This window comes from Salmo trutta, chromosome 38, assembly GCF_901001165.1.
Source record: "Salmo trutta chromosome 38, fSalTru1.1, whole genome shotgun sequence".
In the NCBI taxonomy this organism is placed as follows: Eukaryota; Metazoa; Chordata; class Actinopteri; order Salmoniformes; family Salmonidae; genus Salmo; species Salmo trutta.
The window spans coordinates 18,953,474-18,971,422 of NC_042994.1; the positions used below are offsets into that span (position 1 = coordinate 18,953,474).

The window sequence follows — 17,949 nt, forward strand, 5'->3', positions numbered from 1 at the left end:
TGTAAAAAGCTGGTTTTTGATATAAATATGAACTTGATTGAACAAAACATGCATGTATTGTATAACATAATGTCCTAGGTGTGTCATCTGATGAAGATCATCAAAGGTTAGTGCTGCATTTAGCTGTCTTCTGGGTTTTTGTGACATTATATGCTAGCTTGAAAAATGGGTGTCTGATTATTTCTGGCTGGGTACTCTGCTGACATAATCTAATGTTTTGCTTTCGTTGTAAAGCCTTTTTGAAATCGGACAGTGTGGTTAGATTAACGAGAGTCTTGTCTTTAAATAGCTGTAAAATAGTCATATGTTTGAGAAATCGAAGTAATAGCATTTCTAAGGTATTTGAAAATCGCGCCACAGGATTCAACTGGCTGTTACGTAGGTGGGACGATTTGGTGCCACCTGCCCTAGAGAGGTTAAACTGTTTTAATGCTGGGTGGCAGATTACACACAATGAGCGTCGAAGGCTACATTGTAGCAAAAGTAGCTGCTGCAACAAACGCATGCCCAGTATTAGTATACCGAAATCTAGACATAATGCATTAGCGCAATTTCAAAAGGATGTGAGGAGAGGACATGAGGAGTCAAGGAAATCCATTTGAGAAAAAGGCCTAGGGAGAATCTCAATTGGATTTGCTAAATTCCTCATGTCCTCAACTCCGTCTAATCCTCACCTCTTTTTGAAAAAGGTAACGTGGAAAAATGCACACGTGTGAAATGAGACTCTCCTCCACTAGCAGGCAAATTACGTTTACAGAGGAAAAATTCCATAATACATGTGTAAAGAGTTCAAAATAAATGTAGCTAGTTGTGCTAGACATTTTATAGATATAAGGTTGAGTAGCAAACAGCTCATTCTAAGGGGGTGTGGCAGCTTTCTAAACTATTTCCACAATAAAATACACCTGAGTATCATCCACCGGAGGAAGCAATCGAGGAGAGGCGCAAACTCCTCCGTTCACCTACAGTGTATTAACGAATTGACACTCTACTACATATGGCAACCACTTCTTCAGGCTAGGGTCTATTTTTCTCCACTTCCTGTCTGACTGACGTGCCCAAAGTAAACTGCCTGTTACTCAGGCCCAGAAGGCAGGAGATGCATATAATTGGTACCATTGGATAGAAAACACTTTGAAGTTTGTAGAAATAATGTATGAGACAATATCACAATTGATTTGGTAGGAGAATATCTAAAGAAAAACCAACCGGAATTTGTTTTCTTTTTGAGAGCCCATGCTCTTCCAATGGAACGTATAGGGTCATATCCAAATCCAGCTCCCAGATTGCAACTCCTATGGCTTCCACTAGACGTCAACAGTCTTTGTTCAAGGTTTCCCAAATGAGGAAGAATTTTGAGTTGGAAATCAGTCTGTATGCGCGAGACGAAGAGGAAACGCACCTGCTAATTTTGCTTTTCTATTGAACATACTTCTTTCCGTATGAAATATTATAGTTTAATTACATTTTAGTACCCGAGTGTCACGAACCGGCTCCAAGTTCGTAACAAAAGGGAGACAACGTGGAGACAAGGAATAAGAAAATATATTTATTAAATAAGTAAACTAAATACAATTAACAATAGTGTGTGTAATTAGTAGTGTAAGTGAGTGTTTGCATGCATAAATGTGATAATGCAGGTTGTTGAAAGGTGCCAAAGCAAACTAACAAAAGGCCACAGCCAAAATCTATCAGTGTCTGCATGGACAGGATCTCCTCAATGAATGGGGAAGAGGTGCATTTACCTTGGGACACACCAGAGCCCAGGATTGTGTCCCATTTCGCTTACGACCCTCCTGGCTCCGCCCACCGACATCCTATTAAGGAAAACAAGAGCAAAGAGAAAGAATTCGGCAGACAGAGTGGGAGGGTCGTCACATGAGGATTAAATAGAAACGTATTTTGACTTGTTTTAACAAAGTTTAGCGGTAGCCTTTTGGAGTCCTTTCTCTTCATGTTGAACGAGTGGATAACTCAAAAATCGATGGCACAGACTTTTTGGGATATAAAGTAGGATTTTATCTAACAAAACGACCATGCATGTTGTAGCTGGGAAACTTTGGATTGCAAATCAGAGGAAGATTTTCAAAAAGTTAGTGAATATTTAAAGTCGCTATTTGTGATTTTATGAAGCCTGTGCTGGTTAAAAAATATTTTGATGTGGGTCGTCGCACTCAAACAATCGCATGCTTTCGCTGTAAAGCCTATTGTAAATCGGACAATGCAGTTAGATGAACAAGACTTTATAAGCTTTTAACTAATATAAGACACTTGTATGTACCTAAATGTTTATTATCCCTAATTTGTATGGTTATTTATTTGAATTGTGCGCCCTCCAATTTCACCGGAAGTTGTCGACAGGTGTCCCGCTAGCCCTAACGGTATTTATGGTCACGGATGAGAGTTGGAAGGAGAAGTCAAGGAGAGGGCAGACTTTTCCCAATTGAGAATATTCCCTTGTGACAAGAGGCCCTTGCTCTAGTTTGAGCTAGTCCTACCTGTCACAGATTAAACATGGAATACATTTTTTTTTTTAATAGTAGGACATTTACATCCATTTTTGATCACTTAAATGAATTGTATTTACACATTGAATCCGACTGCAGATAACTCTAGCATAGTGGTAGATACAGTATCTCAGAAGGACTGTTCCGACTAGGGGTTAGGCAAACTTAGTCCTTATCTCATGTTTCAGGCAAATGTGGATTTAGGCTGGGATTCAATCCCCTTAAACACGCTTGACATCTAAACGTCATTTCCGATTGAGCATTCATCTGCAGAATTTATTGTTAACGCGATCTCTGCGTACATCGAGGAAAATTAATTTAAACGCTGCGCTGCATCATCAGCTTTCCAGTGTGCTGCGCTATAAATTGAATCCCTGCCTGAACTGAACAGCTAGTGATTTAGCGTTAGGTCTGTATGCTTAATTCAACATTTGTGTTACTCTTGGACCAACCGTGACTCTAAAAAGCAAATATTGAAGAAACACTAAAGTCCAGAAAGTTAGCCTACTCCCGATTGATACAAGGCTGCTCTGTGAAGTCTAAAGAATTTGGTAATAGCACACACACACACACACAGTATGACTACGTTTGCCCAACCTGGTCTCAGAGCATTTCGTATTATTCTGTATGGAAATCCAAACCTCCATTTAGTATATGTCTCATATAGTTAATAAGACAAATGGTTACTTATTGCAAAAATGAAAGTACAGTGGTTGGTCAGGGTAGATAGGTGGGCATATAACGCGAACGTCTAGCAACCCAAAGGTTGCGAGTTCAAATCTCATCATGGACAACTTTAGCATTTTAGCCACTTACTACTTTTATGCTACTTTGCAAATACTTAGCACGTTAGCTAATCCTTCCCCTAAACATAAACTTAACCCTTTTAGCTAACCCTTCCCCTTTAAACCTAACTCGCAACCCTAACCTTAACCCAAACCCCTAGCCTAGCTAATGCCAACCAGGTAGCTAACGCTATCCACCTAGGTAAAATTGTAGCATATTTTACGTTTCACAAATTCTTAACATATATGTGTACCAAATATGTAACATATTGAACGTTTTGCAAATTTGTAACATAATACGAATTGTAGCATATCATACAAAATGGGTGATGGACAACCAGAAATGAATACATACTATACGAAAGGTAACATATCATACTAACTGGGGTGTCTCGGATTTACATACAGAACACATACTGACTTGCCTAGTTAAACAAAGGTTAATTAAAAAATATATATATAATAATACAAAATGCTCTGAGACCAGGTTGGTCTGCCCCCAGAACAAAATCTAGTAGATGGCCAGCATGCATGCAAAATTTGGTTCTGGTTTCTGAGACTACTGAGCTATACATGTGTTGCGCGTTTCATCACAATATTGTTTTGAACATTCGTTTTAGGACTGCCAGGACAGCCAGCTGAACATTTACTCAATACATCCTCAATAGGCACTGATGAAGATTTGGTCTAAAGTGCATTACTGTGGCTTAAAAACACGATGCAATATCTAAAGAAGGCAACTTATTAGTAGCAAAACCTTGCGTCTTCATTTTGAGGTCTCCAGATTGACTTTAGTTGCAGTGTAACGTTAGCTTGCTAGCTAAGAGATTGAGTGGAGACCACCACATTTTTTTCTTACAAACTTTGCTAGCTAATGACAACATTGCCATCTGTCTAAAGTAAATTCGATGACATGATGATAATGGCAGTCGTTTCCTACTAAATATTTGCCTACTTTAGCAACGTCATTGTATTTCGAAGCCACTATAGTGTATTTTAGGCGAAACGGTCATAGCTCCCATTCAAAGTCATTTACTTTTGGACATCAATGTGGCTGTAGAACGTTGATAACAATGCCAACGACTCGACCACGTGATGAGTGGCAACCCATGAAAATGTAAGCTCCAATTCAGATACCTACTGACTTTGTCTCTACAAATGTGATCAAGTTGCTTGTCTCACGCAACATGCATTACAGATTACATTTACGGAACGTCTCTCTCTCAGGCACAGACCTATCAGGAAATGTTATCTTCTATGGGAAGGGTTTTGTACGATTAGACCGAAGAGACACATCGAGTCTTCAACTGTCTGCCTGCCTGACTTACTTAACCGACCTTACTCTATGGACCTCTCCCTTCTTTGGACCACTCTCTTCTTGCTCAACACCGACATCTGAAGCTATCACGAGATATCAGGCACTTCCAGTATTAGGCACTTCCAGGTTCTGAGAAAAGCACCAAAGTGTATCTTAACAACTCCACAAGGCTGCAGGGCCAGATGGATTACCAGGGGCAGGCCTTTTTTTTTTTATATAAGTGGCGGGAGGTCTGGGGGTCCTCCCTACGGTTTTTGGGGGAATCTAAAGCTCATTTCTACACAATCTAACCCTGTCGGGGTCATTTTGTGGTAACTTTTATTGTAAATAAGAATAGAATATTAGTACCCCTGGTTGGGAACCACTGGGCTATGCTGTATGTAACCCTCTCACCAGGCTCGAATATGACTCTCACAATATTAACTTATGTAGAATATCTCCACAGCATGGGATGTTAGGTGAGAAGGACATCTCCAATAAGAATTCCTATTGTAAACTGTCTAGGGTGACGAAAGGGTATTAACTTCAGATGAAATGATTATATGTTTCTGATATTGTATCAGGATAGGCTAGCCCGGGGGTCGGCAACCCGTGGCTCTAGAGCCACATGCGGCTCTTTAGCGCCGCCCTAGTGGCTCCCTGGAGCTTTTTCAAAAATATGAAAATGGAAAAAGATGGTGTGAATATATTTTTTGTTTTAATATAATTTATTATCCAATGCTGTAAAAATGTGTATAATAAATATTTAATTTCAACATTTCTGTCAACGAAGATTTACGTCATAGCCTGCGACACACGTTTCTTTCAGCTCGGCGTAGTGCCAGACAGGTGGCTGTTGCAAACAAACCGGCGGGTGTGTCATGGGCCATGGCTCCCAAAGGGAAAAAGAGAAAGATAGCTGAGGAGAACAGAGGATTCCACAGTTCTTGGACCGAATCATTTGCTTTCATTGCCAATGCAGAAGGATTGCCTGCATGTTTGCTTTGTAATGAGAAGTTGTCAAATAACAAAAAGAGTAACGTGGAAAGACATTTCCATTCTTCCTGACAGTTATAGGAACATGAAGAAATATGCATTTGGAGTATTATCCATCTTTGGATCAACATACCTGTGCGAGCAGATATTCTCAAACATGAACTACATAAAATCCAAATACCGCACCCGCCTCACAGATGAGAGCTTGCAGTCCTGCGTGAAGATTACAGTTACATCTTACATGCCCGATGTTGAGAAGCTGTCCAGTGATGTCCGAAAACAGAAGTCACATTAAACGGGTAAGAACACAATCCTGTCATAGGCACATATTTAGTAACAAAGTGGCTGTTTTTATAAAGTGATTTCAGATTTTTGTCAGTATATATTTGGAATGACACATAGGGATATTATTGTGTTTTGTTGCTCAGGTTGGAGGATGGCTGCATTGTATTGTGCGTGTCAAAAGAGAAGAGGGTGCTGCTGCACATTTGCAGAAAACTAAAGAGAAGAGGATAATGCACAGAAATCGAACTTAAACTGTATTATTTTAATTTTACATACTTTACCTTTTAAAAAGGCTGCTGTTTTATTGCACTCTGTCTGTTGCCCAGATAAGGGGGAAAGGAGAAGAGGATTGTATCGTATTATTGAGGATTGAAAAGGACCGCATTTTATTTCCATGGGGAGGTCTGAAATTACAGGAGGCCTATTATGCACGTTGCACATTTTGTTGTTTTTTCGAATCCTAAAATAAAAATGACATCAAAAATCTGATTTCTGTATTGTATTTCTAAAATTTCATCAATGCAACGAAACAATACATTAGCATTATAATGGAAGTTAAACTTCAAGCACCATCGTACAGTCACGTTGTGCGTCATTCTCTCCAGGATGCGCTGCAGGTAAAATAAACGTTTAATCATGAATGCTCATTATGTATTTGTAGCCTACTTATCATTTTGATAGTAGGCTAATATAGCTAATAGACACTTACAGCATGTGTTCCCTTCATTATAAGGCTTTTAATTTTTTGCGGCTCCAGACAGATTTGTTTTTTTGGTTCAATATGGCTCTTTCAACATTTTGGGTTGCCGACCCCTGGGCTAGCCCATGCATTAAATTAAACTGAAACAGTATGACTCCACCATGGCAACATACATAAGGTTCAATATGTGTATGATTACATTTTCACAGCACAGTATCAAAAATAAATGAAAAATAATAAACCCCAATGAGTCATGTACAACCCATGTCCAAATTATTTAAAGCTTGCCTAATAACCCGTTTGCGGGCATTGGAGCTAAAAAAAATAAAAAATAAATTAAAAACGACTAAACACAAAGTCCAGAAGCACCTCACGTTGTGATTACTCACTACTTGTAGATATTCCTTCAGGGAAGTATGGCAGTTCCTTGCAGGTTTCCTCACAAAATCCACAGCAAGCACCGCTACAAGGCAGACAGTACTCCTTAGCCGTAACCGATATACCATGGGAACATGAACTGTTATGCTTTCCCAAGCAATTATCTCTCGGTGTTACACGATGCTAAGCTAACCTCAAGGCTGTCAAAAACCTCCACAATGAGACGGTAGCTTCAGTCTTTACTAAGTTTTAATAAAATTATAACAACTCTCTTATAAAATAAAATCGTTATTTCCCTTCATGTCTTAGTAGGTATGGGTTTTGTTCTAGTTTTGTCGTCTTCTTTTATAATTTTCTTCACCAACGGTCCTAATGTAAAACGACCATCCTCTTCTCAACGTCTCTTTCCCTCTCTTTTTGCCCAAGCTTCCATTAACCAGGTCCACTCTCCCATTGGCCACAGCTTAACAAGCGACCTTATTGGTCAAAACTTAAACTTCAAAGTAAACCCAACTATTCACTTATACATTAAATACATATTTATTCAAAAAGAAAAGCATTAACAACATTACAAGTTAGGAGCAAATCAATCACTTTTTAAATATAATACCAATTAATTATAAAAAATAAACTCAATATTTGTTTTTTACAAGAATAAACTCAATACCTAGTTCAAACAATGGTATTACATGTATCTTGGTTATCTGTAAAATCTATTGGTAGCTAAATCCGGAGAAATTACGGACCATGTAAAAAACTGTTGGTCACTAAATCCTTCTAGAAGGACCAAGTAAAAAATGGGTGTCTGGAATGCCCTCACCCGTCTGAGCGGTCGACTGTGAATGCCTTCACCAACTATATATTTAGAACTGATTGGTTTGGTTCTGTCCCGTTTTCAATGGAAATATGGGCAGGGTCTGTTTATATTTTTTTTCCGGTTAAGCACTTCCAGCCAGAAGTTCGCAGCTAGCTAACTAACTCGCATAACTTCCCAAACATGTATTCATGCAAAACTGGCATTTAATGTTCGGTAAGGGGATGCCACAACAACTGGCAGAAACGGAAGCTGTTCATGGAGCAGGACGGTTTTGACCACCAAACGTTTTTGATTTGCACCAACCTCCTATGGATGAGGAGTCTCTTCGGCTTTGGCTCAAAGCATTGAACTTGAAGAAACCACCAAACCGACCCTATGTGTGTTCCTATCACTTCGTGGACAACAGGCCGACTGAAGACCATCCTTTCCCTGGGAAGTGACTAGCCTAGATGCTCCAGTTAGGCTGGACTCATGACATTTTTAACAATGCTTTTTTCTGATAAAAAAATGGTCCATTCAAATCAAATTTTTCAAATCAAATGTATTTATATAGCCCTTCGTACATCAGCTGAAATCTCAAAGTGCTGTACAGAAACCCAGCCTAAAACCCCAAACAGCAAGCGATGCATGTGAAAGAAGCACGGTGGCTAGGAAAAACTCCCTAGGAAAAACTCCCTAGAAAGGCCAAAAACCTAGGAAGAAACCTAGAGAGGAACCAGGCTATGAGGGGTGGCCAGTCCTCTTCTGGCTGTGCCGGGTGGATATTATAACAGAACATGTTCAAGATGTTAAAATGTTCATAAATGACCAGCATGGTCAAATAATAATAATCATAGTAGTTGTCGAGGGTGCAACAAGCACGTCCGGTGAACAGGTCAGGGTTCCATAGCCGCAGGCAGAACAGTTGAAACTGGAGCAGCAGCATGGCCAGGTGGACTGGGGACAACAAGGAGTCATCATGCCAGGTAGTCCTGAGGCATGGTCCTAGGGCTCAGGTCCTCCGAGAGAAAGAAAGAAAGAGAGAAAGAGAGAATTAGAGAGAGCATATTTAAATTCACACAGGACACCGGATAAGACAAGAGAAATACTCCAGATGTAACAGACTGACCCTAGCCCCCCGACACATAAACTACTGCAGCATAAATACTGGAGGCTGAGACAGGAGGGATCAGAAGACACTGTGGCCCCATCCGATGATACCCCCGGACAGGGCCAAACAGGCAGGATATAACCCCACCCACTTTGCCAAAGCACAGTCCCCACACTACTAGAGGGATGTCTACAACCACCAACTAACCGTCCTAAGACAAGGCCGAGTATAGCCCACAAAGATCTCCGCCATGGCACAACCCAAGGGGGGGCGCCAACCCAGACAGGAAGACCACGTCAGTGACGCACCCCTACCATGGACGGCATGGAAGAACACCAGTAAGCCAGTGACTCAGCCCCTGTAATAGGGTTAGAGGCAGAGAATCCCAGTGGAAAGAGGGGAACCGTCAAGGCAGAGACAGCAAGGGCGGTTCGTTGCTCCAGCCTTTCCGTTCACCTTCACACTCCTGGGCCAGACTATTTTTGCAATGTTACGTAGATGGAAAAAAGCTGTCCTTGTGACAGTCTTGATATGTTCTTCAAAAGAGAGATCAGGGTCCAGAGTAACGCCGAGGTCCTTCACAGTTTTATTTGAGACGACTGTACAACCATCCAGATTAATTGTCAGATTCAACAGAAGATCTCTTTGTTTCTTGGGACCTAGAACAAGCATCTCTGTTTTGTCCGAGTTAAAAAGTAGAACGTTTGCAGCCATCCACTTCCTTATGTCTGAAACACAGGCTTCTAGCGAGGGCAATTTTGGGGCTTCACCATGTTTCATTGAAATGTACAGCTGTGTGTCATCCGCATAGCAGTGAAATTTAACATTATGTTTTCGAATGACATCCCCAAGAGGTAAAATATATAGTGAAAACAATAGTGGTCCTAAAACGGAACCTTGAGGAACACCGAAATATACAATTGATTTGTCAGAGGACAAACCATTCACAGAGACAAACTGATATCTTTCCGACAGATAAGATCTAAACCAGGCCAGAACTTGTCCATGTAGACCAATTTGGGTTTCCAATCTCTCCAAAAGAATGTGGTGATCGATGGTATCAAAAGCGGCACTAAGATCTAGGAGCACGAGGACAGATGCAGAGCCTCGGTCTGACGTCATTAAAAGGTCATTTACCACCTTCACAAGTGCAGTCTCGGTGCTATGATGGGGTCTAAAACCAGACTGAAGCGTTTCGTATACATTGTTTGTCTTCAGGAAGGCAGTGAGTTGCTGTGCAACAGCTTTTTCTAAAATTTTTGAGAGGAATGGAAGATTCGATATAGGCCGATAGTTTTTTATAATTTCTGGGTCAAGATTCGGCTTTTTCAAGAGAGGCTTTATTACTGCCACTTTTAGTGAGCTTGGTACACATCCGGTGGATAGAGAGCCGTTTATTATGTTCAACATAGGAGGGCCAAGCACAGGAAGCAGCTCTTTCAGTAGTTTAGTTGGAATAGGGTCCAGTATGCAGCTTGAGGGTTTGGAGGCCATGATTATTTTCATCATTGTGTCAAGAGATATAGTACTAAAACACTTTAGTATCTCCCTTGATCCTAGGTCCTGGCAGAGTTGTGCAGACCCAGGACAATGGAGCTTTGGAGGAATACCATTGCATCCGCCGTGGAGCCTAGTTTCACAATATTACCATATCCCAGCTGTTTGCCGTAGTTTTTAAATAATCACAAAAAACAGGCCTTATTTTAGGGCATTTTTCACCCTGCCAGCTCCTATTAGTTCTATTGAGCACCGTGGCACCAACTCGCTTTCCGAATGTTCTATTACTAGCCCATTGTTCTACGTCACAATGCCTGCTTCGCTATTGTTGGCAATGAGACCTGCCCACGTTGTAACATAAACAACAACAAAAAATTGCTCATGGAACTCTGAGGTCGTCCCATTGTTTCCGATAGTGGAAATATACAGTTGAAGTCGGAAGTTAACATACACCTTAGCCAAATACTTTTAAACTCAGTTTTTCACAATTCATTTAATCCTAGTAAAAACTCCCTGTTTTAGGTCAGTTAGGATCACTACTTTATTTTAAGAATGTGAAATGTCAGAATAATAGTAGAGAGAATGATTTATTTCAGCTTTTATATCTTTCATCACATTCCCAGTGGGTCAGAAGTTTACATACACTCAATTAGTATTTGGTAGCATTGCCTTTAAATTGTTTAACTTGGGTCAAACGTTTCGAGTAGCCTTCCACAAGCTTCCCACAATAAGTTGGGTGAATTTTGGCCCATTCCTCCTGACAGAGCTGGCGTAACTGAGTCAGGTTTGTAGGCCTCGTTGCTCACACAAGCTTTTTCAGTTCTGCCCACAAATGTTCTATAGGATTGAGATCAGGGCTTTGTGATGGCCACTCCAACACCTTGACTTTGTTGTCCATAAGCTATTTTGTGTGTGTGTGTGTTTGGGAGTGTCAGTGTAAGTGTATGGTTAGAGTCCAGTGAGTGTATATCGAGCCTGTGCAAGAGAGTCAATGCAGATAATAATAACAAATATTAATAAAAAAAGGGTGTCAATGCAAATAGTCCGGGTAACCATTTGATTAACTGATCAGCAGTGCTATGGCTTAGGGGTAGAAGCTGTTAAGGAGCCTTTTGGCTGTGCAGTAGCAGAGAGAACAGTCTATGACTTGGGTGGCTGGAGCCTTTGACAATTTTTAGGGCCTTCCTCTGACACTGACTGGTATAGAGCTTGAAGAATATTGAAAAGAATAATGGGCAAATGTTGCACAATCCAGGTGTGGAAAGCTCTTAGACACTTACCCAGAAAGACTCACAGCTGTAATCGCTGCCAAAGGTGCTTGTACAAAGTATTGGCTCAAGGGTGTGAATACTTATGTAAATTAGATATTTCAGTATTAAATATTCAATACCTTTGCAAACATTTCTTAATATACGTTTTCACTTTTTCATTATGGTGAAAAACATATAATCAATTTTGAATTCAGGCTGTAACACAACAAAATGTGGAATAAGTCAAGGTGTATGAATACTTTCTGAAGGCACTGTAGACAAGGATGGGGGCTTGGGGTTTTGATGGGAAAGCTCTAGACTTTACAGGGAAGGACCATGGTTAGCAGGGTTGGCCTTCATTCCATTTCAACTCAATTAACTCTGAAAATGAAGTCAAATGCAGTTCATGAGTTCACTCAGTTCAGGAAACAACAATATCATTGAATTGGATTTTCTACGTTTTCAAATGTCCAATTGCTACATTTGCTGAGCTGAGCCAGACTGGAATGGAATCAGAGTTTTGCAGGCAGATCACCCGTGATACAAGTCAGTATTCGACATCCATCCATGGCTGAGGATGTCAGGATATGACGTGGAAACCGGCCACCAGGGGCAACAGTGAGCGCTGTTACCTTTGAGTAAGTTTTGGTTTTTCTAGGACATTGTGGATGTGGATAAGCATCTGCCTCTGACTCCAAAGGTTTCATGGTTGAATCCAGCGATAGAAAGTCATTTTTGATAGTTTTCTTATAAGCCTATCCCAAACCTTACCGCTTACTTTAACCATTTGGAGTTAATGCCTAAACTTAACCTTAAAATCCGGAGTTAATCCGTAAATTTAACCTTAAACCCTTTGAGATTTAACATTTGGAACAACTTTGAAATTTGAAGTTTGAGAAACATGGATGAACGTCTAATTTTGATGTGAGACTGAGACCTTGCATAAATGTTGACACTTGCTGATAGATTTGTGTATCCAGGATCACATGTTGGGATGTGCCTCCCTCTAGTGGTACTTTTCCATATAGACTTACCCACACTCCAGGGTTTTGACCAGGGTTTTATGTTAATGTCAGCTCTAAAGACTTATGGTGACGGCATCAACAATCTCTGCATCATTCAAGTCTGTTGCTTTGTGAGAAGGTGTTAAAGTTCACAGATAGCCATTGTTATGTAAAAAACAGCTGAAAAGAACACAGAGCATTGCCTTGGCCCCAAATGAGAGCAGGTCTACCAGATCCATGGGTAAAATACTGGGGTAAATCCTGTATGGAAATGAACCATTAGAAGCTGGATGTAGAAACCAATGGCATAAACTCGGTGGTCGTGGTTGTGAGGCACCATCTTTTACTTGAGCATTATTTAGGTCACTGTAAACAAGGGCAACAAAGCCCAAATCCAGTGATAATCAAACAGAACAGAAAATACAACAACCACTGTTGTAATGTGTGGCAGAAAGAAGCAAACATTATTTTTGTCCCCACCAGTGACTACCCTTTTCCACTTGTACTCTAACTAGCTATCCCCTTTTCCCTTTCTTTAAATATTCTCATGAATGGATTTCACATGAATTCTTGGTTATTCCCATCTATGCAAATGGTATGTCTGGCATCTAGTGGTGTTTTGCAGTATGACATGACTGGAGTCCTGTCTAACTCTAACATGCTGACCAGACCAGTTGCAAAATAAATGAACACATACATGTTATTCAATCATTGCACGCGCGAAAGCATCTGCTTAGCCAGGTGCTAAAATAGAACTTGGTTCTATTTGTGACACTGGACGCGCTGCAAGTCCTGTATCTTCCATCTCCTCATTTGTTTTTAGGGGCATATACCCACGTGCCATCTCCTCATTGGTTTTAAGGAGCATTTATCAAATCAAATTTCAAATCAAATTTATTTATAAAGCCCTTCTTACATCAGCTGATATCTCAAAATGCTGTACAGAAATCCAGCTTAAAACCCCAAACAGCAAGCAATGCAGGTGTAGAAGCACGGTAGCTAGGAACAACTCCCTAGAAAGGCCAGAACCTAGGAAGAAACCTAGAGAGGAACCAGGCTATGAGGGGTGGCCAGTCCTCTTCTGGCTGCGCCGGGTGGAGATTATAACAGAACATGGCCAAGATGTTCAAATGTTCATATGACCAGCAGGGTCAAATAATAATAATCACAGTGGTTGTCGAGGGTGCAACAGGTCAGAACCTCAGGAGTAAATGTCAGTTGGCTTTTCATAGCCGATCATTCAGAGTATCTCTACCGCTCCTGATGTCTCTGGAGAGTTGAAAACAGCAAGTCTGGGACAGGTAGCACGTCCGGTGAACAGGTCAGGGTTCCATAGCCGCAGGCAGAACAGTTGAAACTGGAGCAGCAGCACAGCCAGGTGGACTGGGGACAGCAAGGAGTCATCAGGCAAGGTAGTCCTGAGGCATGGTCCTAGGGCTCAGGTCCTCCGAGAAAGAGAGAGAGAAAGAGAAAGAAAGAGAGAGAAAGAGAGAAAGAGAGAAAGAAAGAATTAGACAGAGCATACTTAAATTCACACAGGACACCGGATAAGACAGGAGAAATACTCCAGATATAACAGACTGACCCTAACTCCCCGACACATAAACTACTGCAGCATAAATACTGGAGGCTGAGACAGGAGAGGTCGGGAGACACTGTGGCCCCATCCGACGATACCCCCGGACAAGGCCAAACAGGCAGGATATGATCCTACCCACTTTGCCAAAGCACAGCCCCCACACCACTAGAGGGATATCTTCAACCACCAACTTACCATCCTGAGACAGGGCCGAGTATAGCCCACAAAAATCTAAGCCACGGCACAACCCAAGGGGGGGCACCAACACAGACAGGAAGATCACGTCAGTGACTCAACCCACTCAAGTGACGCACCCCTCCTCGAGACGGCATGGAAGAGCACCAGTAAGCAAATTGATATAAAACATCTCCACTAAATGTTTTTAAATGCTCACGAATTTCTACAAAATGAGCACAAATTTATAATAAACATGGCTACAAATTATGAAACGAGCTCACGAATTGTAAAACGTCCACGTACTGTAAAATACATCCACTATACTTTTAGTTTTGGATGTTATGATGATATTCCCTGGAGGTCGGGGCCCATAGGGCAGGTGCCCTGCGGGCCCATTCGGTAATCTGGCCCTGATCATGAAATTAAACTACAGGTATTGTTGTTACACATCCTCACACTGTCTTGGAGGATAAAACTGAGACTGTAGCCAGCTTCCATTTTACCTAATTTTATTGTCTAAAGAATGTTCTCATAGTCCAGAAGCATTGGATGAAAATCCACAATGTTGGTGCCATACAGGAGCACTGACCAATCTGCCTCCAAAAGAGGACTGCTGGTTTTGAGGATGGTGTGGAGGTCAGTGGTTGATGATCTGAGCACCCCCTGAGATGGTGAGTATGGTTTCAGTAGACCACTATTGAGCTGGTAGATCAGATAGGAGCTTCGAGGAAAGGTCATTTAGTGCTTTGAATGTGGTTCATATTGCCTTATAGTGAATTCAGGACTTGGACAAGGAGTCGATGCAGCTTAAAGATGCATTTACATGGGGGTTTGGATGATAGTGTCAAATTTCTTGAATGAGGGAAAATATTGGAGTTTGGGGACTGGAGGGGATAATAGTCAAGTTGGGAAATGTGCAAATATTTAGATACAAACATATAGTCAAGTTGGGGATTATTCAGATATTCCTGTTGAAAAAGAGAAAAGACAGAAAGATATAATCTTACAGTATATTAAATTCATCCCATTGGGCCAAAACTGGTTGAATAAACGTTGTTTCCACCTCATTTCAACAACAACAAAAAATCTATGTGATGACGGTGAATCAATGTGGAAAACACAATTGGATTTTTTTCACCCAACTTTTAACCAACATTTTTGGTTAATTTCACATTGGTTGATTTCCCAAATTTAAATCAAAACTAGACATTGAACTGATGTCTGTGTCCAGTGGGATTGGAGTTCTGTAATCATATCAGCTCATTTGTCATACTTCTTCTAATCATCCAGAGAGAATGTACCTTTCTTTAACCTTTGAGATGACCTCCCTCAAGGATTCTCGCTCTTTCCTCGGAGCGAATTTGTCCCACATTTTAGCAAAGTCGCCATTGGTGGCCACGTTTCTCAAGATATTGCGACTATGATGCCTGTGGACAAAGATTTTAATATCATCTTAAACGTGCAACATATCAAATCATTTCTGCTGTCTGTGATTAAAAACAGTAATCAATTGATGGCAACCTGAGAAAAAATATCCCATCAAAATAAGACATACATTAGGTAGAATTTGCAAGAGGGTCGGTTTGAGTAATGCACCGCATTACCTGATCTACAAATCATCTCAACTATCTAACAACTGGGTATTAACCGTTCGTTATTATGAAAATCTTAGCGAATCTGCACAGCGCTTGGCTCAGGCCGACCATTGTGATCAAGTAGGGTTGTCTTCATTAGGCACCAAACAGAAGGAAGGAAACTGAATCATGTACTGACTATTTGGACTCATTTACATCTTGAATTTTTACCCCAATTTCGTGGTATCCAATTGGTAGTTACAATCTCTGTCCAATCGCTGCAACTCCCGTAAGGACTCTGGAGAGGCGAAGGTCGAGAGCCGTGCGTCCTCCGAAACACAACCCAGCCAAGCCGCACTGCATCTTGACACAATGCCCGCTTAACCTGGAAGCCAGCTGCACCAATGTGTCAGAGGGAACACCATACACCTGGTCGCTAGTTGGTGATGGGAGAAGAACATCCCTGCCGGACTTTGGCTTCAGCTAAGCTTTTGGCTTTTTAACTTTCAAACCCACATGAGTGCCTGGACTTGGATTTTCCTATGCCACGTAGCACTTATTTGTGTTTCTAATTTTTCCTATTTGTTTTCAATTACTATTCCCCTCCAAGAGAACCTGTGGTTGTTTTGGAATCCCTAAAATCCGCAATTCAATCCATGACACCCTTTAGCATAGATGCTGTAGACAGCCGACAATGTGGCTTTTAAAGGCAATTTCAATTTGTATTCGTGGTAAACACTGCAGATGTCAACTCAAGAGTAAATTACCTTTAAAAACTGCATTGTCGGCGATCTAGTGCTATAGCGAGCCATGGATTGAATCACGGCCTAAGTTAAGGCGGGCCATTATGTTTAAGCAAGCTACTTTACAGGAGGAACATCCCACCTGACTTCCTGTGCAGGGTCCACAGCCAGTTTACTGACGGCAATCAAGAAACGGTCAGTGAGGTCTTTCTTCCCCGACAGGAGACGAGCCATCCCCATGACCTCAGCCAGTCTCTCCAGGTGCTGAGCAGTGCAGCTCCTCACCGCAGCGTTATGGTGGCTGAGGAAGGAAAAACAGAGCACATCAGTTACATGTCATAGAGATACATGAGTTAGGAGACGAATGATAATGGATTGTATTGATGAAGTCTCATCGATGGATCAAAATGTTCAGTAGGACTTTATATTAAGGTCACTTAATATACCATTTATAAACTGTTTGGAAAGAGTTAACTTACCATTTATTAATCATTATTCCTACATTTGTAAATGTCAATAAGAAATCTATAAATTGTTATTTACACATTTATAAACGCTATTTTAAATGATTTGTTCATGATTTATCAGATAATTAATAAGGTGTTTGATCATAGTATGTTCACAATTTGTAAATGGTTAATAATGTACTACTAATGTACTATAAACCAGTTAAAAAGGAGTTATTGTCAAGGCATTTGTTAATGGTTGATTAATGGTTTGACTCACCATTTATATACATATTTATAAATGTATTTATAAATGTCACGAATGGTGTATTCATTAAATGAGAGCATTTATGAATGTGTGTACATGCACTTACTAATACCTCAGTGCCTCACTAATACCCCCTAATCTAAAGTGTTCACTATATATACACTTTATAAATGTTTATAAATTACTTGTTACTCCCCAAAGGCTAGCACACATCAGTAGACAGTACCTCTCCACCAATGGCTAAAAATAATCTAAATAACGTAATGGTAAAATAAGAAGTACACAACACAAGGAAGTATAAGACAAAACAAAAATATGTGATTCCATTAAAATGTGACGTCTAGCGTTGGGGTGAGTTGCTGCCGGAAGTGTTGTGGAATAACCTAGCATGCTGATGAAAAAGGCAGTTAATTAAAAACTAGCAGTATTTCAACCTTCTCGATTTCGAGGCTTGGCTAATGGGACAATTAGGAGTACAGCGATACCTTCCATCCCTGGATTGAGATACGTTTTCAAGCCATGTCCCTTTTCCGTCACCACGGTGAAAACATATTGC

The 17,949-nt window shown here is 40.8% G+C and overlaps 2 protein-coding genes and 1 long non-coding RNA gene across 3 annotated transcripts in view; 1 reads left to right on the plus strand and 2 right to left on the minus strand.

Moving 5' to 3' along the window:
• LOC115177999 (TOG array regulator of axonemal microtubules protein 2-like) overlaps window positions 1–7,759 on the minus strand; it is a 48,520-nt gene extending 40,761 nt beyond the window's left edge. Inside the window, exons 1-2 of the mRNA XM_029739010.1 lie at window positions 6,960–7,759; window positions 1,746–1,817 (exon numbers count right to left, since the gene is read on the minus strand). Coding sequence (XP_029594870.1) covers window positions 1,746–1,817; window positions 6,960–7,076 — 189 coding nt within the window. The 5' untranslated portion in view covers window positions 7,077–7,759. The remainder of the gene's footprint in view (window positions 1–1,745; window positions 1,818–6,959) is intronic.
• Window positions 5,648–6,090, plus strand: LOC115178030 (uncharacterized). The gene is made up of 2 exons (XR_003872533.1): window positions 5,648–5,884; window positions 6,014–6,090. It is a non-coding gene; the product is annotated as an uncharacterized LOC115178030 (long non-coding RNA).
• A 6,255-nt stretch (window positions 7,760–14,014) lies between the features above and the next one.
• LOC115178000 (TOG array regulator of axonemal microtubules protein 1-like) lies at window positions 14,015–17,172 on the minus strand. Its single transcript, XM_029739011.1, has 4 exons — window positions 17,159–17,172; window positions 16,822–16,980; window positions 15,664–15,789; window positions 14,015–14,051 (listed from the first exon to the last, which is right to left on the minus strand). Exons 1-4 carry the CDS (start codon window positions 17,170–17,172, stop codon window positions 14,045–14,047), a joined length of 306 nt encoding a protein of 101 aa, XP_029594871.1. The 3' UTR covers window positions 14,015–14,044.
• Between the last annotated feature and the right edge of the window lie 777 nt (window positions 17,173–17,949).

Excerpts from the sequence above, each read along its gene's own strand:
- LOC115178000 (XM_029739011.1), bottom strand. Across the intron at positions 15,790-16,821 it reads GACCCTGCACAGGAAGTCAG|GCATCATAGTCGCAATATCT; the intron begins GTGGGATGTTCC and ends CTTTGTCCACAG.